Below are 24,669 nucleotides of genomic sequence, written 5' to 3'. Positions count from 1 at the left end.
ATTTTCAGAGAGATGATCAAATTCGTGGACTAGATTCGTGGACCAATGAAATGCGGACAACACAGTTACTTACTACCGATTGGTGAAGTAGCGGATTCTTCCTTTCAGTTGTAAAGAGAAGATAAGACGGTACTGATTGAGACAGTAGAAAGAAGAAAAATGAAACTTTACATTACTTTATTATCTTTGTTTGTCTGGACAGCGTTAGCTTCCGAAGATGACGTACTTGTATTTACTGCTGCCAATTTCGATACCGAAATTGTGAAATATGACGTTATTTTGGTAGAATTTTATGCCCCATGGTAAGCTATTTCAGTGTTACTGTTAACTGTTAGTCACTGTTACTAGTGTTAGTGTAGTCGACTCTTACTTAGTCTTAGTAACTTAGTTTAGTGACAACTTAGTCTTACTGAGACTCTTAGACTTAGTATTTATAGTAAGTTAAGTAAGTGACTTAGCCTTTATTCTAGTCTAGTCATTTAGATCTACTAACTACTATCATCTAGCCTAGATCTAGACCTAGACTTTTTGTTTGTTTGTTGGGGGGGGGGGGGGTTGAGTGATGAGTGTGAGAAAAATAACTATTTAGAATCTACCACACATGATCATCATGATGATATGACATGACTAGACTCTTAACTTCTTAAGTCTAAGTCGACTAAGTCAAAGAGACTAGATCTAGTAGAGGGTTAGAATAGAATCTCAGCTGCATGTGATTGTGAATTGTGATGTGTACATTTCAAATTCAAATCACCATTTCAGGCATTTCATTATTAGACTTGACTTATTAGATCTAACAACTTTGAATTTTACTTTTATATCTAGAATCTAGATCTAGATTCTATAAAACATTATTTATTATTAATATACTATCTAGATCTAGAGTCTAGATTAATAGATATAGATCTAGATTAATTCTAGATTCTATATAATCTACTACTCTCTAACTCTAACTCTTTTAAAGTCTCTTAGTCAAAGTTAGTCTAGTCTAGAATGGCTACTTTTAGATCTGAGACTATTTAGAGTCTAGAGAGATATCCAGATCAGATGTATATCTAGAAGTCTAGCTATATTATATAGATTTTAGGTCACTATAGAATATTACAGATTTATAGATCTATATTTATATAGAGGCTAGGTCTAGTCTATATACTATAGATTATAGTCTATACTTCATTCTAGATCTAGATGTAGTTTAATTTAATAATGTAGATGTCAAGCTAATCTAGAATGATAGACACAACTGATCAAGAATAGATCTAGATTCTAGATGTACAGTTAACATTACTGGTAGTGTAGGTAAAAAACAACAACAATCATTTGAAACTGGCTATACACTAATAAAACCTACATTGTTAAAATTTGTAATCAGTTAATGACATTTATATTGATAAATGATTCACACAAAACTATTTGGTTTGATGTTTATTTTTGCATTTTCAAATAGATTTGATTCATCATCATCTTTCCTCCTTTGAGTTCCTCGTGGAACATAAAAACATGCCACTTTCCACTGTCTCTTGCTACTTTATTCATGGCTTCCCAGCTCTTTAAGTCTTCCTCTAGTATACTGCGTTGTCATGTTCATTTTTAGATTTGATTAGTTTGTTAAAATTAAATTTTATTTTTTTTTTGCCTTTCAATGTTAGGTGTGGTCACTGTAAGAATTTAAAACCAGAATATGAAGCAGCAGCTGGAGTACTTAAGAAAGCAGACCCCCCTGTAGCTCTTGCCAAGGTTTGTATCCCCTAAAGTCAGTTCTCTTTTAAAAATTGAATAAGTATGTAATTCACTAATATAAACAAAAATGTTCTTCACATCTAGGTTGACTGTACCGAGGAGAGCAGCCTTTGTTCTAGGTTTGGGGTTAGTGGCTACCCAACTCTTAAAATTTTTAAGAATGGTGAATTTTCAAAGGAGTTTGGTGGTGAAAGAAGGAAAGGTAAATAAGCCATGACCTTGAGCTATTCACTGTTAAGAGAATGTTTGAATGACTACTTGTAATTTGAACAGACTGCTTTCAGAAGGATAACTAATTATTCCACGTAATTGTGTTTCTCTGTCAGATTCTATTGTCAAGGAGATGAACAAAGAAGCTGGCCCTGTTTCTAAGTTACTATCAACGGTAGAAGAAGCTCAAAAATTTTTAAGCAAGGACACAGTTGGTGTAATAGGTATGTACGTAATCATATAATTTTAATTTAGTCTAAAAATGAATATACACCCATCTTACCCCAAAGTTGGCTCTTGAGTTATTTTTTATTTTTTTCCTTTAGAAATAGTTGAATTATCTTATTTTTTTTTTTTAATGGTTATTAACTCTTTGACTGCTGTGTTTTTTTGTCATAAAAATGCTACTTTTTTTAAAAAAATAAGAAAATGTTCCAAACATGGCTAAAACAAAAATTTATTGTTCAAGTACCAATAATGCTATAGTAACATATTTGGTATCAAAGTAAAGGTAAATGAATGGAGAATGTGAAAATGTAAACATCTTTCTATTTAAATATAAGATACAAATTATAATCTAAATAATATGACACTCAGAAAAAAAAATGGATGCCAACTTTAGAACTTTTGAGACCTAAATTTAGTTTTTGTTCTTTGTATTACTGTTGAAACAGCATATTTAGACTATTTACAGCATTTTCAAAAAGAAATCTGATAAAACAGTCAATAAAAGATGAAGAATCATTGATTATATTATTATTTTTACCTGTTTTTTTTAGTCTGAAAAAAAGTGAAAATTATTGCGCTTTTCATTACTACCAATAACAATAGATACCAGTACTAAATCTATCAACCAAATGCACTCAAATATTATGTACATTTGAATCAATGGGATATAGATCTAGATTTGTCTTCTTTTTATTTGCCTAGAACATATTTTATTCTAATACTAGACCAGTGCAAGACATAGGCTAGCGAGAGATCAAAGCCTAAATCTCTAACTAGATGAAGGACAATAAAAATCCTAATTCATTTTACCTAAGATATAGACATCTAATAGATCATTATTACTGTTCCTTTGTGATAAATTATGGATTTAGAAAGTTTTATACTTTACTTTTATTTAGTAGTAAACCTTTTGGAGTGCAACTTGAACCAGTATAGTGATGGTGATGATTTTTACCAAAAAGCAATACTAAAAAAAATTGCTAGAAAATATACCAAGAAAAGGCCTAGCATGGTGGATGAATATTGGATTTAGATCTGCCATTTCTGTTGTTTTCATTTATCTTAGGCTTAGTTCTATAGGAATCTACAAAGGTGTAAAGATAAAAGCATAGATCTAGTCAACCTTGATCTACATTCAGGACCTAGCCCTATAGTCTAAGGCTAAGGCCTAAGCAAGGCAATACTAGATCTAAGTCTAAATGCTAATAATGTCCAAGTCTGCTTCATCCTATGCTAAATCTTGATCAAGATCTTCATTATTACAATTCATAGAAGTATAAATAAAACAATAAAGCTTCTTCAGTAGTAAACATTGTGGGTGTGTCTTGGACAAGCATAGCCATGATGTTGTAGATTTTTACAGATAAAGAATACTAAAAAAAAAAAAAGAAAATGGGGAAAAAATGCCCACAGTAGATGATTATTTGATGTAGATCTACTATTTCCTTTCTTTTTATTTACCATCAGCTTAGATCTAGAGATATATCTAGATTGACTAGATCTAGAGTCCAAGTCTATAGATAAAAGCTTAGATCTAGTCAATCTCGATCTACAGACTACACCTGACCTACTGACAATAATAGATTTAGATCTAGATCTAAATACTAATAATATAGATTATAGATATAAATACGCTAAATTTAGACCTACCTGGATCTAATCTATGTATCTAGATCAAATTCTTCATTATTACTATTTATTTGTGATAAATTTTAGAATAATTATAAAGTTTCTTCAGTAGTCAACATTGTGGGTGTGTCTTGGAATAGCGTAGTCATGGCGACGTTTTTTTACATTGTAAAAAAAGTAATAAATAAATGTCTAAATAAAGCCAAAAGCTTCTCATTTCTATGTAAACAAAGGATGAAGAACTCTTTTATAAAGTAAAAATAGTTCCACTGTTGTTAGTTAAAAATTTTAATTTAAAAATGCAACGAAACAAAGGTAGGGTAAGAACGTCTATGGGATAGACGTTCCGTGCGTTTAGGGCAGACAGACCGTCTATGGGATAGACGCTCCGCACTCATTGAGTTAATGGATCATTTACCTAAAATATAAAACTCTTTTAGAGCTATTTGTTTTGATGAAATGTTAATGTTGTCATTTAGACAATATATTTGTTTTCATTGCCAGGATTTTTCTCTAGTGAAGATAGTGCTGATGCTAAATCATTTTTGAAAGTAGCAGACCAGGTTTCTGAGGTTAGGTTTGCACATACTGTCAGTGATGAAGTTAAGAAAGAACTAAAGCAAACTGAGTAAGTAACTCATTTGGCTTTTTTTTATCAATTAGCTGACCTGTATTTCCTAAGTGCAATTGATAATTTTTACAAAGCCTATATCAACTCACTCTGTCTGTTTGTACTAGCTATTTCTCACACACCCATTCTCAAATCAAGTTGAAATTTAGCACAATTGTTTTTTGTACGTGACAATTAAAAAACAGTAACCAATGAGCAAATGGTAGTTATTTGTTTTGTATTGAATAAGGGAAAGAAATTGTACTTGACATGTAATAATATAAGTTGAATTAGTCTCCTTTAGAAGTCTTGAGACCTGTGTGAACACGTTTTTTTCTTATGCATTTAAAACTAAGACTGCGTTATTGATCCTTATGAAATTTTGTTTTGATTACAATGATTCTTTTCTCACAATAAAATTAACACAAAAGAAACATTCACATATTTAGAACAGACACAACATAAAGAGTTTTTTGAGTGACTACACACAGGCATCTTGGTCCTTTTCATGTTTCCTGATCAACGAATGACATTAATACAGTCTGTCTGAGTTAGGAACGATTGAGTTTTTGTACCGGTCAGTTGTAATCTTGATTGACAGAAGTTGCCCACTTCGCTGCGACTTGACATAGTTATGATGGAGCGGGTGGCTACCACAGTAACGTTTACCTAGATACCCCCTTGTTTTTCCCAACTGGTCCAGACAGTGATGTAAACTTTTTTTTTTTTTTAACAGTGGTGTAGTCCTGTTCAGGCCAAAGGTTCTGCAAAGTAAATTTGAAGAAGCTGAAGTTCGTTTCACAGATACAAACACTGCCAAGTTGAAGTCTGCTATTGAATCTGAAGCGTGAGTCGTTTTTTAAAATGAAATATATTTTTTTTACCATAACAGGTTCTTCATGCATCTATTTAAAAACAAATAAATAATTGCATCTATTTAAAAACAAAGAAATAAGTGATACATTAAATTTTGTTTAGATTGGGTCTCTGTGCTGAACGTACTCAAAGCAATGCAGCTAATTTTGGAAAGCCTCTGTTTGTTGCTTACTACAATGTTGATTACACAAAGAACCCCAAGGGAACAAATTATTGGAGAAACAGGTACATGACATACAAATGTAGTTTAATGAATTGTATTAAAAAGTGCATTAGGACCTGTTGGCTATTACATTTAGGGTAGCATAATATCTGAAGTTTTCATTGATTTTTAGAATAATGAAAGTGGGCAAGCAGATTCGTGATGAAGGCAAAACAGTCTACTTTGCCATAAGTAACACTGATGAGATGAGCAGAGAGTTAGAAGAATGTGGTATCACTGAGAGAGATGGAGATAAACCAGTGGTGTGTGCTTGGGACAGTCAAAACAAAAAGTTCAGAATGACAGAAAAATTTAGGTAGAGTAAAGCTTTATACAAATTCACTTACTAAATCTAATTTACATCTGTTTTTATTTTTTCTGTATATATTTATCTAAAAAATTGTTTTTCAATAGTGTTGAGGCTTTTGAACAATTCATTCGTGATGTGTTAGATAATAAAGTTGAGCCATACTTGAAATCCGAACCAGTTCCTGCAGCAAATGATGAACCAGTCAAGGTAAATTCTGAAATAAATTAGTTCAAATTTAAAAGTATTTAAATAATCATTTAAAAAAAAAAAATGCAGATACTTGTTATGAATACTTGCTTTGATTTTTAGCTGCTTTATGCTATATTATTTATAATTGTAACTTTGGTCCAACCAAGAAAAGATTGACATTTTGTTTTCCCAAGTAATTTTTGTAGACATTACTTTATTGTAAACTAGACATATTTTACCCGCGACCCGCGGGTCTTTATTTGCGCATTACTGTTGATATAGTCACTGAGAGTGTTTTGTAAACAATTAAACGAAATAATAATGTAATAAGTAAAGCAAATGTGTCAATATAAAAATAGTGTGAATGAAGCTATCAAATCAAAATAGCTAATAGGCTTAAATCTTTTTTTTTTTTTTCAAATTAAAACATTTGCTTGTAGGCCTACATATATTTGATTAAAATTTGAGATGAATAGACTAAATTTTGTATGTTCATGTGTATAAAGTATATATTGAGGTAGACATAGATCTAAATCTACACTAATCTAGAGTTAAACATTGGCTTTTATAGAGTTCATTCTGTGCTGTGCATGCGTGACCTTTTTTCATGAATGAATATAGGCCTATCTCAACACGGCTACGCAGCTTTAGCGAACAGCGAACGAATGTATTAAAATGCTTTAGAAAAACAAATTTGAATGTTAATTTGATTAAAATATGAAATGAATGGACAATAATTAGTATATTTATGTGTTAAAGCACAAAACTATCTTTGCGAAAAGAAGTTTTATCATCTTAGAGTTCAATAAGAGTTTTAGACCTAGGCCTAGGAATAGACTCAGTAGAGAGATGTGTTAATGTGTAACCATTGGTAATGTCTAATGAAATAATGTTCGCCAGGAAATCTGTAGTCACAGATATCAGGAACTAATTTATATAAAAAATGCTTTTGAATAATCTAGTGGATTGGATTTAGATGTATGTTAAACTTAGCTAATAATCCTTTCACGTAATTTCTCTTTCGTTACGAAAATAAAATTAGTTTTGCGAAAATGGTTTACCCGAAGTCGATACATTCTTATCTATTAAAAACGAAAAGAGCGATAGCTTTGTTAAATAAATGGGATTATAAAGTGAACAATTAAACGAAATAATTTTTAGTACGCGAGTCATGAATGAATATAGATCTAGGCCTATCTCAACTCGGCTTCGCAGCTTTCGTAAACGAATGTAGCTTTAGAAAACCAAATTTGAATGTTTATTTGATCAAAATATGAAATGAATGGACTTTAATTAATATGTTTATGTGTTAAAGTATAAGACTATCTGTGCGAAGAGAAGTTTTATCATCTTAGTGTTGAATTAGAGTTTTAGATCTAGGGATGGGATTATAAAGTAAACAATTAAACGAATTAATATTTAGTAAGCGATTCATTACGGAATTGTCTAATGAAAGAATGTTCGTCAGGAAATCTGTAATCACAGATATAAGGAACTAATTAATGTAAAAAATGCTTTTGAAACACAAAATTGAAGGTTAATTTTATTATATAATGAGATCAATGGATCTTCTTTTGTCTTTTCATGTGTCAAAGTAAAAAACTATCTGCGCAAAGTGTATTTCTTAAAATTAGATCTAGGTCTAAATCCTTTCTATCTTTTCTCATGTCAACATTGTAGACATGGCCTAGATCCATAAAATACTATAGCTGTAATAGAGTCGGACAACTTTATTTTTTTTGAGGGTCTTACATTTGTTTTAGGGCTACAATACATTCACTAAGGTCTAAGTTGGTACCCAAGGAACATTCCTGCCTAGTTTTATCAAGATTGGTCAAGCGGTTTTGATGTCTATAAGTAACATACATACATACATACCCCTCACATTCTACTTTATAATATAGATTATGGACTTGTACCAAATTCTTACCCCAGACCAATGTTACTTGTTATAAACATTTTCAAATACAATACAATTCTTAAGATGCATTTTTCATTTTATTTGTCTAGGTTGTAGTTGCCAAGACATTTGACAGTATTGTCAATGATGAAAGCAAGGATGTACTTATTGAGTTTTATGCTCCTTGGTGTGGACATTGTAAGAGTTTAGCTCCTAAATATGATGAACTTGCTGAAAAGGTTTGTGAAATAGCTGCTTTTATTTGATTTTATTTGCAAGTGTTTGTATACAAATTTCCACCTGAATTTAAAGAAGCAACTATTAGCATTCATACTTTCTTTTATACATCTTTCAGTTGAAAGATGAACCAAGTATTGTTATTGCTAAAATGGATGCCACTGCTAATGATGTACCAAGTCCTTATGACGTTAGAGGGTAAGTCGCTGTCAAATTTTATAATTTAATGATAAACAGCTAAATGTGAATTTAGCCATTATATAATAGTCAGTTAAGCTCAACATCAATCAAGCAGATAGTGACCATATTAGTGCAGTACTGTACAGGGTGCTTGATCTGCACAATAACAGAATTGGTCAAAACCCTTGCCAGCCAGCTCTGGTCAAACTAATTGCGTTAATAACCCATGTTAAAAAGAATTGCCACAAAAAAAAAAAAAAAAAATTAATTATAATCAATGGAACAATGGTTTTGTAAGCTTTAGTTTATTTAAAATTGTGCATGCACAAAATGTCTTTCAGTTTAAAGTGCACACAATTTAAGTGGCCTAGCTTTTTTAAAAAATCTGTTGGCATGCTTAAGCTTCTTTAGATCCAACTATTTCTTTTTCATTTAATCCTAGCTAAAAATAAAAGAAATTTAGAATTAGTACTATAACTAGATAGTTAAATCTTTGAAAAGGAAATGTATCTGTTGTTATTACTCTCAGAATAACTCGATAGTCTGTAACAAACGACTCTAAAGACACAAATTAACTCATTTTTCTAAGTACTTAGTTCGTAGAATCTAATTGCTACTGAAATGTAAAGGTTCATAAGATCTATTTATGAAAAACATCTTTGACATGTAGACATTTGTAGAAATATTGTTTGTATGCATTGATGCTTCCTTGCATTGGGTCTAATTCTTCATTTTAAAATTTCATCTCACTGAATAATATGTTACTATTATATATATATATATAATTAATATATATAGTGTACTATAAGAATATTATAAGTACTATTATTTTTCTCTGTGCAGATTCCCTACCATTTACTATGCTCCTAAAGGCAACAAAAGTTCACCTAAAAGATATGAGGTAATCTTTGGATTTTATTTTATTTTTTTTTTTTTTTTACCCAAAAACCTTATATTTATTCATCTTTGTTAAAGTCTTATTATAACTAGTGTGGTTATACATAGGAAAAAAAGTAGTCATTGAACACTAATTCACTTTCATTTTGAATTCAAATGTAATTTATAGAATAAAAATATACACTCAATATTTCATTTATAATGACAATATAAATGAATCCACAGTAATAGCATTGCAATTAAGCCTAGATTTGCCACATGTCAACTGAACTCTATCTTTCTCTTTTGGGCCCCTCACCCCTCTCTTTTCTTGAACTCTTTCTATCCGTAATTATTTTCCACGTTTTGACGGAATTATTCATTTTTCTTATATGTATTCCACTACCCAGTTATGATAAAACTTTAATCACTTTTTGTTTGTAATCAGATGTTATATTTGGTAAAGAATTAAAAGAGAACATGTACCCTTTAGAAATAAAACAAATTGATGTTTATAAAAGCAAAATAAACGTCAATTTTGGATAATGTAATTTAAAAATAAATCTTACCAACTGTGGACAAGTCTCTTTAGAGCTATATCTAGGCAAAGTTTTATGACCCAAATTGAACTAAAATAATTTTTTTATATTTATTCGTATTGTCACAAAACTTAACATATAACAAATATAGAAGATTTAAATTAATTGTCCTGAGGTCACTAGCCCCTACCCCATCTCCATGAAAAATTGATATAAAAAAAATGGACCCTTTTTTTTTTAGCCCCCACTCTATAAAAACATTGTTTTTTGGTCAAAACTTATTGGGAATGAAAAAAAACAAGGGGAAACTATTCAAGGTTAAATTATAAGCTAAAAACTTTTTGGAAGGAAATAAAACAAAACCGACTTTTCTTTGATTAGGCTGTAGTTGAAAAAAAAAAAGATTATTTCAGAATCCTAAAAATAATTATAATTTTCTCCTGTTTTAAAAACAAGTCATAAAATTGAGTAAATTTGTCTGGAATTTGTAAAACTATTAATCAGATGCAATACAACAAAACATCTGCTTTGAATCATTTATATTTACCAAGACTGTTTAGTGGCAAGTTGTAACATTACTTTGTTCATTTATCATTGTAAAATGACATTCTCTTATGCATACCATTTCATTTGATTTGTAGGGTGGCCGGGAAGTAGATGAATTCATTAAATATCTCGCCAAAGAGTCCACTGATGGCTTACAGGGTTACTCTAAGGAAGGCAAGAAAAAGAAGGCCAAGAAAGACAAGACTGATTTGTAGTGAAATGTCCACATAGTTTTGCTTGCCATGTTTTTTTTTTTTGTCTTCACATCATATTCCATATTCAGTTGTGAGAGTGTTCAGATGTTAGCATTGGTATCCGTTGAATGATATTGTTGGTAAGAAATGTGTTTACTGGAAATGTTAATTGCTTTCTCCTGGTTATTTGATGGTACTAATATCTTCCATAACTGTTGCTACATTAGTAGACCACTGGGATATAAAATGACTGTTTGACACTTTAAGCAATTGAATCTGTTAACTGCAAAGTGTTTTATGTATGTTGAACTGTGTTTGATTGTCAAGCCTGTATGTGATATGTGAACATTAAATTATCTCAAGTTAAGACATAATGAAGTTCTATGAATTATTGAGTGGCTGTAAGAGTTGGCAATTAAAAGTTTTTTTTTGTTTTTTTATAATCTCGTTTTTTTCTTTCATTATCTTTTATTTTTCATACTCTAGTGCTCTGTGAGGCCTGAATTGGAATAATTGACATAGTCCACCAAGTGAATTAAAATAAGTAGTGCTACATTTGAATACTCTGGATGTTCCGTTATGGAAAATGTTTTGGAAAACCTGCTCAAAGAATATTGAGTAATTTTCAGAAACTTTGACTAAGCCCTTTTACCGATTTTTTTTAACCAGGATCATTCACTAAAGTTGATTATTAATTAAAAAAGTAAAGAATGATTCTGTTCTGTATTGCTCTTCCCTTTAAAGTGTGGGCGATCTGAATGGATATACATAACCTCAAGAGCTAAAACTTTGAACCCTAAGAGTTTTTTTGTTTTTTTTTGAAGTACGGTAGGTATTGTGTATAAAAGTTGCAGGAAGTATTCTATCATGTGGTACAATTCATCTTCAACAATTGCATTAGTTTCATGCGTGGTCTACTACATGTTATCTGTATAAAGTAGACTAGATTGTGCGTGCAAACTGCGTCACCAGCTCTTTTTTTCCTTGGGGTCGATTCCCGAACCCCATCACATGTCAAACTGAATTTGGACCAATAAAATGATCTTCATTTATCTTGTACGGGTATAGACAGCCCAGGTGAAATACACATTGTTTCTTGTAGGTGGTTGGCCAGCCAAGTTGTAATGAGCCACTTCTCCCCGAAACTTACTGGCCTGTAACGAAGGGGATCAATAAGTTGAAGTGTGTCAAATGTGCTCCTCTAGAAAAAAGGATGGGTGCACAATTCAAATCTAGAACTTATAAAATTCACTTTCACGTGAGAAAAGCCTGAAGATTTACAAGCCAAAAAGTGGGGGGGGGGAGCATTCACTGAAGGCCTTCGGAAAATGCAACGTTTTTGTTTCTTTAGGCCGGCAGCTGAAAGTCGTTCTAACGTACATGCAAGTACCATCAAGGTGTGTGGTGTTAGGTGGAAAAAGGGGGGGGGGGGCGTACATTGACGATACACAAATACAATCATGAGTAGGGGAGGGGGTAACAATGCGAACAGGAATCTCATTTTTGTTTTATGTCTTAAAAAGCAAACGGATGAGCCAAAAAAAGAGAGGGGGGTTGTGAGACGTTCGACTGAAGGATAATGAGGGGGAAAAAACAAATAAGCAAAATATAAGGGAAAGAACTATACAATTACAGATATATCTCAATAATGCAGATTTATTCCCCTTTTCTATATCAAACTAAATTAATTAGCAAATTAAAAAAAAAGATTCTTGTTTTAGGGGCAATGGATGATTGTGGGGTACTAGGTTCGATTTTCTGTGAAGACCTGGATTTTGAATTTACGGATTTTCAGGGCGTCTAAACGATACGCGAGAAACATAACATTTATTTCTTATCGAGCTCGACGTTAGTGTGAATCTATTCGGGTGCATCTTTACACGGACCAACAACAACGTTCCAAGTCCTATAATAATAATAATAATAATAATGCTCAAAGCAGGTCATCTCTACCCTGAAACAGAAGGCTTTGTTACAGCAATACAGGACAGAGTAATCAGGACAAAAAATTACGAGAAGCATATCCTGAAACTCAATGTTGTCGACAAATGCCGAAAATGTGGAAATGTGGAAATGTGGGCGAGTCGATTGAACACATTATGGCAGGATGTCCAGCCCTATCAGAATCAGCCTACATAGGTCGCCATAACCAAGTTGCAAAGTTAATACACCAACACCTGGCTTTGACGTACAAATTGATCGGTAAGGACACTCCCCCTTATTATAAATACTCTCCGCAAGAGGTTCTCGAGTCTACTGAACATCTGCTGTACTGGGATAGGCCTATTCTGACCGACAAAACGGTAGATTTCAATCGCCCGGATCTGCTGTTCATCGATAAAAAGAAAAAACCGCTACCATTATCGATATCGCCGTACCACTGTCTCATAATTTAAGAAAAACTGAGATAGAAAAACAAAGAAAATATGGGAACCTAGGCTTGGAGATTAAGCGTCTATGGAAATTGTCCAAAATAACAATATACCCCATTGTTATATCAACCGAGGGGATAATAACAACTGACCTCACAGACACCTTCAAGGCCCTTAACATTCCTAGGAACATCTTCGTTGCCCGTCAGAGGGCGGTACTGCTGCAGACCTGCCACATCACCAGAAAATTGCTCAGTGGCAACTGTTAAAGGGACTACGATGAATTTTGTTTCTCTTTAGCGAAACTCGACCCTGGCAGCGCCAGAGAATGACTACTCGTTCATTTCTAACATAATAATAATCTTTATTATCCGTAAGGAAATTTGTCTTACAATTTGTGCATTACACCAAACAAAAAACATAACTATAACTATAAGAAACCAAAGTGTACATTCACACCAGACTCACTCATAATTTACATGTGACATGTTACATATAGAAGATATATCCAGTCACATACAAATTATTATTTCTTTGATGGAGCTTTCGCATGATCTCGAGTTGGCCCCGCAGCGAAGTCCTTCACAAATCACAATTATTATCTTGAACAGTGTTGAAATGTGTTGATTGGAATCAAAGTGCAAAAGAATCTAAAACGATGGGAAAAGAAGGAGGAGAAAATAAGTAATAAAAACTATTGCTGGAATCCTGTGCAAAACAAGATTAGGCATACAAAGAGGCGGCCCCCACCCCCATTCGAATTCACCAATGGACCAGAAATATTCAAGCCATAGTCTTTGTTTTGATCGTTTAAAGTAATAACATTTTAAAATTATCATTGGCGTTATTTTTCACACAAAAGCAAACAGTGCAACACGTCGTCTTTGATAAGTAGAGTAACATAAACTGATCACCTAATAACTTTAAAATTATTATTTTTTTAATTTTGGGATCTTTGGGCACCTCTAATGGGTACTTGACCTGAGATTAGTTGGGGAAAAGCGGTTGGTCGTTGTGCTGACCACATTACACCCCCGTAAACCGTAGGCCACAGAAACAGATGGCCTTTACATCATCTGCCCTATAGAGCAAAAGATCTGAAAGATCTTTACTTACTTTACTACTGGGTAATTGTGTACTATGCTTTTCGCATCAGATTCACTTAATGTGATTTACTGTTTGCATAATAAATAAATCTGCACCCCCAAGCTGTAAGAAGATAAGAAATATCTTAATAATTTATAGATGGGAATTTTGTTCAAATTGTTTAATACATATAAATCTAAATCTAGATCTACGTCTAGCCTCTATTTAGTCTAATTTAGATTGTTGTCATTCACCAACTTTATGATGACAGCATTTACGAATGAACGCCATAAGAAACACTAATGCCAAGACGACAAAGTTATTGACTTATGTCGAAATACAAAGAGGCTTTACTAGAGCATGAGATGATCTTGACAGCATTTGTTTGACTGAACGTAAGGATATTAAAAACAAGTGGCTATGTTCTGTTGTGTATGTGTGTGTGTGTGTGTGTAGCCAGCTTTAAGATGCAATCCAACTAGGTTTCCAAGTTATTGAGAAAGCAGTATATACAAGTGAAGTTCTATTTCAGACCTTGCAATCTATAGGGCAGATGATGTTAAGGTCATCTGTTTCTTTGCAAATGGTTAACGAGCAGAGTGTTATGTGGCCAGCACAACGACCAACAGCCTTTACTTTCTCAACTAAAAGTCAGTTATTGTGGGTGGACCCATGGGAGCCCCAAAAAATACCGAAATTCAAAATCCCAGTCTTCACCGAGATTCGTACCCAGGACCACAGGCTCGGAAGCGCTTAACCAATCAGCCACCGCGCCCCAATGACTTTGCTGAGGTCCATATGCCTGAGAAAATGGCGAGGAGTGAAAGTGAATTGTAAACAATATGTTCGTTGATGCATTCAATGTAAATGCTAATGTATATGGTAGAAAGAATTGTTCGCAATAAGAGATTCCCCATTTCTAGTGTTTTACTTTATTCATTTAGTAATAAAGGCTTCGGGAGACAAACGTGAGGAAAAATCAGGAGCTGGTGACCCTTTAGGCAGATTGTGGCACACTGTACTACAGCCTGGCAGAGCCTGCAGCGCTAATGATCCGTTTCTTTGGTCACACCAGCTGCGTGGAGAGGAAAAGGGGGGGGGGAACTGCTATGTGGGCGACATAAACACTGCCCAGGTTTTCATCTCGCTTGTTATACGACTGAAGTCTATACCAGTATAATAGATATTCGGTGGAAGGGTATTTTTCTTGATCAGATTATGATTCAAAGCAAGGTGTTTCGCCACGACCTAGGTAGGCAGATTGTTATTATTATTATATAACTAAAAAAAAAACAAAAAAACATCATTTATTCTGTACACCGGGTGCACCAAAAAAGCTATTTATAACATTTTCGTCATATATGAAAATCTTTCATGGAAAAGATGGCAATCCTAGTTCTTTCTTTATAAAGAATTGTCCTTGTCAAGCCTGGATGTTTCTGGAAGTTATAGGCGTGACTATTTTCTTACCAAATACATTGTAGTTCTTTATTTTTTTTTAAATTAGTGTTTCACACTTATCAACACATTAGAAAGGAAAGTTACTGAAATAGAAATAAAATGCGAAAACATAAAAGTAAAAAATTATTAACTTACAACACTACTTCCGGAAAAATCGGAAATACGTAGAACCACAAAAGGAGCCACGTCACACAACTTTTTTCCCAAACAAACAAGATGGAGCCCTTTTGAAGAATTAGGTAATAACAAAGCTGAAAATAATTTGTACCATTGAGTTCACCATGAAATGTTTTCGTAATAGCGATGATCCAACATAAGTATGTAATTATGGGTTCTGCGTGGGTGACTATCATTTGCGCGTTTCTGTTTCTCTCCCCACCGACAGAGGCCTTGTTTACGTTCCTCCCAATGTTCAAGTACGAGATGAATTGCTCAGTTCACTGTAGATGCATTGACAGCACCATAGAAAGTATCATGAAACAATACTACTTCAAACATTTGTCCATCATGGGCTCTGCGTATAGGACGGACATACAGGATTTCGACATGAAGTCAGAGTACAAGAGCTTCTTGGGGGTTTTCGCGAAGATTTTCAACAATATAATGCTTGTGTTGTGTGAACTGTCAGACGGACGAGTCCACACGATCACCTCTTTACTGAACGGCGTGGACAGCAGCATGTACACCGCTCTTGATGTGAAGTGCATCAAGAAGGAGATGATTATCTGGGACATCCCTTCCTGGCACAGTTCTTTCAACATCTTCGTCAGCGACAGTTGTAAGGTGTCCACTTACAAAGACTCACTAATCGTGGTCCCCATGAATATGTGGATAATGGACATAGACGCCGGGGGCGAACATGTAATGAGAACCATTGACCTGAGCTACACTCTTAACACACTTTCGCTAGCACTAGCGGGGTCCAGAAGCAAGTTCATTCCTCAGAAGTGGAGCAACGCCTACATGTGCTCAGTGACATTGCTTAGCTTTAAAGATAATTGGTTAGAAGATTTCAATTGCATCATAACTCTTACAAAAAGACTTGACACACTAGACCTGGAAGGCAATGTCATGACACGCTTCCCAAAGTGCCTCTTGGAATCCAAATACAGATCCCTAAGTTACTTATCCCTTGCATACAATCGAATTGATGACATATCGCCCATGTACGACTTGCCTGGAAACACTGGCGTACCAGACATCAATATCATTAACCTGAGTTACAACGATATTAGTGAGGTACACACTTTACGAGATATGGGCCGGCTAAAAATCTTAGACTTAAGCTACAATAAAATCCAAGAGATATCTGCGAATGTATTTGTCAACCTGAAGCATCTAAACAAACTATTTCTCAGCAATAACAACCTCTTTAAGCTCGACCTACAGATGCTCCTTCCTAGCAGTAATCTGGAAACGCTGGATGTTAGTCACAATTACATTCTGTCCGTGAATGAAGCTAGTGTCGTGAACATAAACAAAACTATACTCGAGCTAGATTTACAATATAATAGATTGTCATACCCTCCGCTAAAAGACTGTACGAAAATGTTGCCTACAAATAATAACCTCAAAATTTTATCCGCCTACAATCCTTATTTGTGTGACTGCAGTTTCATTGTGTTCGAGGCATGCATTAATCGGCTTGAAATGCAGAACAGAAGTTCAGTGAAACATGTTTTCCATGACTTGAACCAGATGAAGTGTTATTTCCCACCTACTAATAAAGGTATCGCGATTCGAGATTTAAACTTTCACAGATACTGCGTAATCCTGGAGGACTGCCCTCCGTCTTGCACTTGTTATTTGCAGGAGAGGAACACACTAAGAGTTAACTGTTCGTCAAGACGACTCCTGGAGATGCCGGTCATCATTCCCAAGCTGACCAACGTCTACACAATTCTGTACCTCGACCACAACCCACTAGGATATTTAGGCTACCATTCCTATTTGAGTCGATTGTCGGAGATTTACCTAGATCATTGCTTGCTTACAACAGTAACGCTGTCTGCTTTAGCGGCTCTCAAAAACATTAGAGTGATGACCCTACACAACAATCTCCTTCAGAAACTTCCCACCAGTACCAGTAACATTACTTTGGAAAAAGCCACGAACATAACTTTACACAATAACAGGTGGGCGTGTTCATGTGAAAGTCTTTGGCTGCCCCGATGGATAAGCAAGCACAGTGCAATCATTTGGAAGCCAGAGAATATTTCCTGCGACTACTTACAAATAGCAATGCGGGATGTGAGTAAGTCGAACTGTGATGAAAAAAGACATCTCAATCACGATTACTTGGCTGTTTTCCTTGTCGCGTGCGCGTTCTTAGCCATGACGCACGTATACTTTTTGTACCGCCGAGATGTTCCGATTTTAATGGAAAGCAAAACGTGATTTCTTTTATTTATTTCTCCATTTAGTTTAGAGCATTGTTTGACAGAACTCTTCCAACACTTTTGCAATCTCATTGATTTTTGAACCAATTATGCTAGCATCACTAACTCTCTAAACCCTCTATTTGCTGGTGTACATTAATTATTATAATTTATCTGACCCAAAATGGCTGCTACAAGACCAAGATAATCTTAAGACAGTCAAGACACAAACTTACATGAGTTTCATGTGTCTCGAACGTTGTAGCAGTACTCTGTCACTACATATCTTTATGCCAGTGTATACAAAAACCACAAACATTCATTTCTGCATTACAAACTCCAGATGATTGTACAGACGTCGTTTATGGAGGTTGGGAAAAGGGGGGGGGGGACATCACCCCCACGGCGGATTATACAAAAAGACGTTGTAACATAATAAGGCGACACTATTTTATGCGTAATTTTGAGAGATTGTTTTAATTTTTTTACATCTATTACATAGTCCTATTAAGCATAAAGAAATACTTTATATTGTATATACTTTATATAACTTTATATTTTGTAATTTATTTTTTGAAAGAAGACAAAAAAAAAAAAAAGAAATACAAATGAAGCTATGAGATTTGAAAGTACTCTTGTTTGTCTTTCTTGGTGCCCTGTTCATACCTATGCTCGTTACTACGATATCACATATACCGGTACTTATATACCGGTACTTTAAAAATTAAGAATCTTAAACTGTGACTGAGAATAATGTATTTAGCGTTTCGATTTTTGTGTTAATACTTTGGTCATTAGAGTCCAAGATCTTGAGGGCTGCAAAGCGTCCACTTACAGGAGCTATTTGGTGGTTTTATCCAGGTCGAATTTCATCTTGTTTTTTTTTTTTTTTACCCTTTTTTAGGTGATAAACTGACCACAGTCAGACAACGGCTAAGTCTGCGGCAAAATATCACAGCCGGAACTTTATAGTTACATGAAATACTGCATTCTTCTTTCATATTTGGACTCAAAGACGACATTAAAATAATTGCTGTTTTTCCCATTTCGGAGCCCGCTAAAAAAAAAAACAAGAAAGATTATGCAATTTTGTTCTTGGCACTATTCGTCATGTGAAAAGATTTGTTACAGTGTAACAAATTGCTAAATTATTCTTATTCATTCATGTTTTGTTAACTACAATAAATAACTTTGTAAAGTTTTAACTGGATCCAAGAATGGGTGCGAGAGAAAAAACGTCTTCAAAATTTTTACCAGATAGACAGACAGAGTGAGTTAATGTAAGCGTTGTAAAAATGATCTCTTTTTCTGCCATTAGTTATACAATTTATTTTTAGCGGCCCCCGAAAAGGGAAAAGGAAATTAGACTGTCCGTCTGTCCCGTTTAGATCTCAGAAACTAGAAGAGACAATGAAAATCGGACATCATGATATTTTAGATCATTTAAAGTTTTGATACAACTGCTACTTTTTTCTTTTCTGAAAGCGAAAATTTTAATTTTTAAAATCAATTAAGCAAGCAGTTTTTTTTCATAAAAATACACCATTTTTACAACTATTATCTATTAATAACTTTTTTTTTATAAATTACAATAATATGCCATACATAAATTCATACAAATGGTTTTAGATTCTTTGTCATAAAATATTTTGTTTTTTTTTACAATTGTATTGCTAAGTTATGTAAGCTTTGTCATATTAAATACTACATTTACAAAAAAAATATAACATTTTTTTAAAGAGAAAAAATAATTCATTTACTATGCAAATAAGTTGGACATAATTTAAAACAACAATTAATAAATAGTTCCTCCTCGCGTGAACAGCAGAGGGTTGTCCTCAGCAGTAAATACAAGAGCAAAGGAATTAGTGTGCGGAAATGTTTTTTTTTTCTTGAGGCTTTGAATAAGAGATTGACTCTTTACAAAACAATTATAAGACATCAGTTAGGAAAGTCTCACATCTAACTTCACGTTCACTTTCACCTATCCTATGGTCTGCTGGACCGCAGGGGCACCACACAAGATCCGTCAACCTTCTTTCTCCATTCTTCTCTTTGCCTATGATAGAATTTCATTATGATATTCTTCTGAAAATATTGAAACCTGCTTTTTTTCCTGCCTGGTTGGACCATTTCGGGGGCCGATTTTGAGTTTGTGTTTCCACACAAATTGTCTTTGTAACCTTGTTTTTTACATTCTAGCGCATTTGGCCTTACTGAACTGTTAACACTGACAAAAGGGGCAAAGTGGACTAACTGGTGCCTAAACCAGAAAGCTTCAGGCAGGAGGGTCTCGCTAACTTTGGTAGGCTACCCATTTATGAGAAGGAATCCAAGCCTCTGCTTCCTTGCGGCTAAATCCAAACATGGTAAAGGCTTCAGGAATGAGCCCTGAGAAAAAAATCAGTAGCTGGTGTTCCTTAGGCAGCTTGCAGCACATAGTGCTTCATTAAGGCAGACCATGAGACGTTGCTGGTCTCGAAGTGTATCGTATTTAGCGTCCTTCTGAACCCAACAGGAGGGGGGGGGGAATAGCTGGGTGACATAGCTAATGCTCATGCTCTCATCTCGTTTAACATTCTTACCTAATCGGGCTCTATATTCACACGAAAAGGAGCTCCACTAAATGAGCCATAGTCATTCTATGTCTGAAGAAGGCCAGTGACTTTAAAAATTATCTTAAGCTAGCACGTCGATTATAATGCCGAATTATGCTTTTTTTTTTTAATATTATAAATATTTCGTAATTTCGATGCCAAAGTCTCACAAAGATAGACCTCAACGCTCTACATCCGGGTATTGGTGGCTGCTTGGAGAAAACAGGTATAAACATTAAGAGAAGCGATGAAAGAGAAAATTGGGTAGAAGGCAGAAATGCCTTAAAGAATCGGTCTAAGGCTAATAGTAATAACTGATTCTTTAATTTATACTATTTCTATTAACTTGTTTTTATCTTTAGTGATAAAGTTAAATTTGTAAGGTATAGCTCGGTAAATATCCTCTTTTAAAATTAATATCAATGCTAAAAAAAAAATTCATTTTTACAAATATATTATTGTGTGGGATTGTTTCTCGGTAAAAGCCGGGTACTTGAAATAAGCTAGTATATTTGTGTCCTAAAAAGTATACAGATCTGGGGTTAAAAACTGAAAGTACTGTAAATATGAAGTTTCCTCTTGCCACTTTTCTTTTGATTTCATTTGCCTGAGGGCGGTACTGCTGCAGACCTGCCACATCACCAGAAAAACTCCTCAGTGGACACTGATAAAGGGAATGCAATGAATTTTGTTTCTCTTTGACGAAACTCGACCCTGGCAGTGCAAGAGAATGAAAAATCGTTCGTTTCTAACATAATAATAATAATACCCTAATCTTTATTATCCGCGAGGAAATTTCTTTTTTTTACAATTGTGCATTACAAAAAAAAAAATTAGAGCAAACAATGTGTACGATAAGCCATGAGATAAGCATAGCGCAATATTGACCATCGTTCAAACATTTGACAGGAAAAATAGTAAATCAAAAACTAAAATGCGAAATAAAAAAAAAAAGGTTTACATTTTTCATCTCAAAAAACTATTTCCGTAAAAATCGGAAATACGTAGAACCACAAAAGTAGAAACGTCACATATCGTTGTTAAGTATTAGTAAAAAAACAAACAAGATGGAACCCTTGTTAAGTATTGGGAGATAAACATTATGAAACCATATTGTACAAATCGTTTCCCTTCTACAAATGAGTATCTAATGGAACATTTTCGCACATGCGATGATCCAACGTAAGTATGTATCGATGGGTCCAGCGTGCGTGGGGATCCTTCCGGCGTTTTTGTTTCTCAGCCTACCAACAAACGCCTTCTTTTCATTCCTCCCAATGTTCCAGTACGAGATGAATTGCTCAGTTCACTGTAGATGCAGAGACAGCACTCTAGAAAGTACCATGAAACAATACTACTTTAAACATTTGTCCATCATGGGCGCTGCGTATAGGCCGGACATACAGAATTTTGACATAAAGTCCGATTACATGAGCTTCTTGGGGATTTTCGCACCGATTCTTCACAACATAGCGCTTGTGTCATGCGAACTGTCCGACGGACGTAACCACACGATCACCTCTTTACTGAACGGCGTGGACCACGGCATGTACACCGCTCTTGATGTGAAGTGCACCAAGAAGGAGACGATTATCTGGGACATCCCTTCCTGGCACACATCCTTCAACATCTTTGTCAGCGACAATTGCAACGTGACCACGTACTCACAGTTAGTGGTCCCCATGAATATGTGGATAATGGACATAGACGCCGGGGGCGAACATGTAATGAGAACCATTGACCTGAGCTACACTCTTAACACACTTTCGCTAGCACTAGCGGGGTCCAGAAGCAAGTTCATTCCTCAGAAGTGGATCAACGCCTACATGTGCTCAGTGACATTGCTTAGCTTTAAAGATAATTGGTTAGAAGATTTTAATTGCATCATAACTCTTACAAAAAGACTTGACACACTAAACCTGGAAGGCAATGTCATGACACGCTTCCCAAAGTGCCTCTTGGAATCCAAATACGTCTTTCTTAACTACCTATCCCTTGCCCACAATCGAATTCAAGACTTATCGCCCATGTACGACTTGCCTGGAAACACTGGCGTACCAGACATCAATATCATCAACCTGAGTTACAACGATATTAGTGAGGTACACACTTTACGAGATATGGGCCGGCTAAAAATCTTAGACTTAAGCCATAATAAAATCCACGAGATATCTGGGAATGCATTTGTCAGCCTGAAGTACCTTAACACACTCTTACTCGGCAATAACAGACTCTTTAAGCTCGACCTACAGATGCTCCTTCCAAGCAGTAATCTGGAAAAGCTGGATGTCAGTCACAATTACATACTGTCCGTGAATGAAGGTAACATTGTGAACATAAGTAAAAGTACACTCGAATTAGATTTACAGTACAATAGATTGTCCAACCCACCACTAAAAGACTGTAGGAAATTGTTACTTACAAATACGAACCTCAAAATTTTATCCGCCTACAATCCTTATTTGTGTGACTGCAGTTTTATTGGGTTTGAGTCGTGTATGAAGTGGCTGGAAGAACAGAACAAAAGTTCCGCGAAACACGTTTTCCAAGACTTGAACCAGATGAAGTGTTCTTCCCCGCCTAGTAATAAAGGTATTACGGTTCGAGATTTAAACTTTCACAGGTACTGTGTAGTTCTGGAGGACTGTCCTCCGTCTTGTACTTGCTATTTACAGGAGAGGGATATTTTAAAAGTAAACTGTTCGTCAAGACGATTCCTGGAGATGCCGGTCATCATTCCTAATTTGACCAACGTCTACACAGTTCTGTACCTCGACCACAACCCGCTACAGTCATTAAACTATCAGCCATATTTGAGTCGATTGTCAGAGATTTACATTGATAATTGTTTACTGACAACAGTGATGCCGTCTGCTATAGCGGCTCTCAAAAACATTAGAGTGATGACCCTACACAACAATCTCCTTCAGAAACTTCCCACCAGTACCAGAAACATTACTTTGGAAAAAGCCACGAACATAACTTTACACAATAACAGGTGGGCGTGTTCATGTGAAAGTCTTTGGCTGCCCCGATGGATAAGCAGGCACAAGGCGGTCCTTTGGAAGCCAGGGAATATATTATGTGACTACTTCCAAAAACCCTTGGAGGACGTGAGTGAGGCAGACTTGAACTGCAAAAGCTGGTCGGCCATGGACAATTTCTTGACTGTAATCCTCTTTGTGTTATCGACCGTTGCCACAGTGATACTATTCTTCTGTTACAACACCGATATTTGTGCTATAGTATATAGTAAACTGGGAATAGAATTTAATTCCAGATTGTTATACGGAGACCAGTATTGCCCTTTCGACATTCTAATTTCATACGGGCAAGACAACTATAAGTGGGTAGTCGACACATTGGTTCCTTACCTCGAGAAAAACCCCGGAGGGTATCGTGTCTGCTTAAACCACAGAGAATTTCCGTCCAGCGACTGCGTTCTGGAAACCTTACCAACCGCTGTACGTTTAAGTCGCAGCGCCATCCTCGTCCTTAGCAAAGAATTCCTTCAAAAAGAATGGTGCATGCTGGAAGTACGAGTAGCGATCCAACGCCTGCTGCTAGTGGGCAGCAAATTGCTGATCATATGCATGGATAAGGTAAACGTGGACGAGCTATCCCCAGAACTAAGAGCCTACATCCACACACACCATTACCTGAGATACGATGAACACGACTTTTGGGTGAAGCTGGACTTGTTTCTGCCACGAAAACTCATACGGAACTCGGAGCCAGTCGTGCAAGATTCAAGTTTAGCCGCCGGCGGCGACTGTGCGTCCAAAAGCATCGACAAGTGCGAAGAAAACGAAGGTACGGACTGCACAGAAGCTTTGTGAGAACTAGACGTGTGTTACTTCAGACAATCTGTAGGCTGTGCTCGACACCCTCCTCTACAATTACACTGCACTGCTCGTGTTTGCGGATACAGGCATGCACTAGTATCGTTTGAAAACATCTCTTGATAGATAGAATTATGAAGAAACTTTCTAGCATTTTTACATACTTGCTTGTTACCTAAAAGCATACTTACAAAAAATATGCCATCATACACTCGTAGATATATCATTATGCATTTTTTAAAATATTTTCTTCTTAATACAAATTTTGTATCGATGTCAAACATTGTTTTATTCAGTACTTTACTTTTAATCTTTTTCTTGAGCATTTGACGAGCTGACTTTTATTCTGTACTAGCCTGATATGACCCACGGCCTGCGGGTTTACCCGTTAAGCCTACATATTTCATATGAAAATAAAATAATATGAAAACGGGGTTTACACGATTTAAAAAAAATTGTTTAGGGCC

General features: G+C 35.1%; 2 protein-coding genes across 2 annotated transcripts; both read left to right on the top strand.

Moving 5' to 3' along the window:
- Positions 1–77: 77 nt before the first annotated feature.
- Positions 78–10,909, top strand: LOC106068558 (protein disulfide-isomerase A3-like). The gene is made up of 13 exons (XM_013227968.2): positions 78–302; positions 1,650–1,737; positions 1,825–1,942; positions 2,067–2,174; positions 4,312–4,435; positions 5,154–5,264; positions 5,396–5,518; positions 5,629–5,811; positions 5,910–6,012; positions 8,005–8,133; positions 8,250–8,329; positions 9,155–9,212; positions 10,368–10,909. Exons 1-13 carry the CDS (start codon positions 160–162, stop codon positions 10,485–10,487), a joined length of 1,488 nt encoding a protein of 495 aa, XP_013083422.2. The 5' UTR covers positions 78–159; the 3' UTR covers positions 10,488–10,909.
- A 4,648-nt stretch (positions 10,910–15,557) lies between these two features.
- On the top strand, positions 15,558–24,483 carry LOC106068556 (uncharacterized). Its single transcript, XM_056029663.1, has 2 exons — positions 15,558–17,778; positions 21,511–24,483. The coding sequence occupies exons 1-2, from the start codon at positions 15,689–15,691 to the stop codon at positions 24,197–24,199; spliced, it is 4,779 nt and encodes a 1,592-aa protein (XP_055885638.1). The 5' UTR covers positions 15,558–15,688; the 3' UTR covers positions 24,200–24,483.
- The last annotated feature ends 186 nt before the right edge of the window (positions 24,484–24,669 follow it).

This window comes from Biomphalaria glabrata, chromosome 1, assembly GCF_947242115.1.
Source record: "Biomphalaria glabrata chromosome 1, xgBioGlab47.1, whole genome shotgun sequence".
Taxonomy (NCBI): Eukaryota; Metazoa; Mollusca; class Gastropoda; family Planorbidae; genus Biomphalaria; species Biomphalaria glabrata.
Note: the sequence above shows the minus strand (reverse complement) of the source record. Positions and strands in the feature narration are given on the sequence as shown.

Excerpts from the sequence above, each read along its gene's own strand:
- LOC106068558 (XM_013227968.2), top strand. The coding sequence starts at position 160 with ATGAAACTTTACATTACTTTATTATCTTTGTTTGTCTGGACAGCGTTA. Across the intron at positions 5,265-5,395 it reads TCTGCTATTGAATCTGAAGC|ATTGGGTCTCTGTGCTGAAC; the intron begins GTGAGTCGTTTT and ends AATTTTGTTTAG. Across the intron at positions 6,013-8,004 it reads CAAATGATGAACCAGTCAAG|GTTGTAGTTGCCAAGACATT; the intron begins GTAAATTCTGAA and ends TTATTTGTCTAG.
- LOC106068556 (XM_056029663.1), top strand. The coding sequence starts at position 15,689 with ATGATCCAACATAAGTATGTAATTATGGGTTCTGCGTGGGTGACTATC. Across the intron at positions 17,779-21,510 it reads ATTTTAATGGAAAGCAAAAC|ATGGAACATTTTCGCACATG; the intron begins GTGATTTCTTTT and ends AATGAGTATCTA.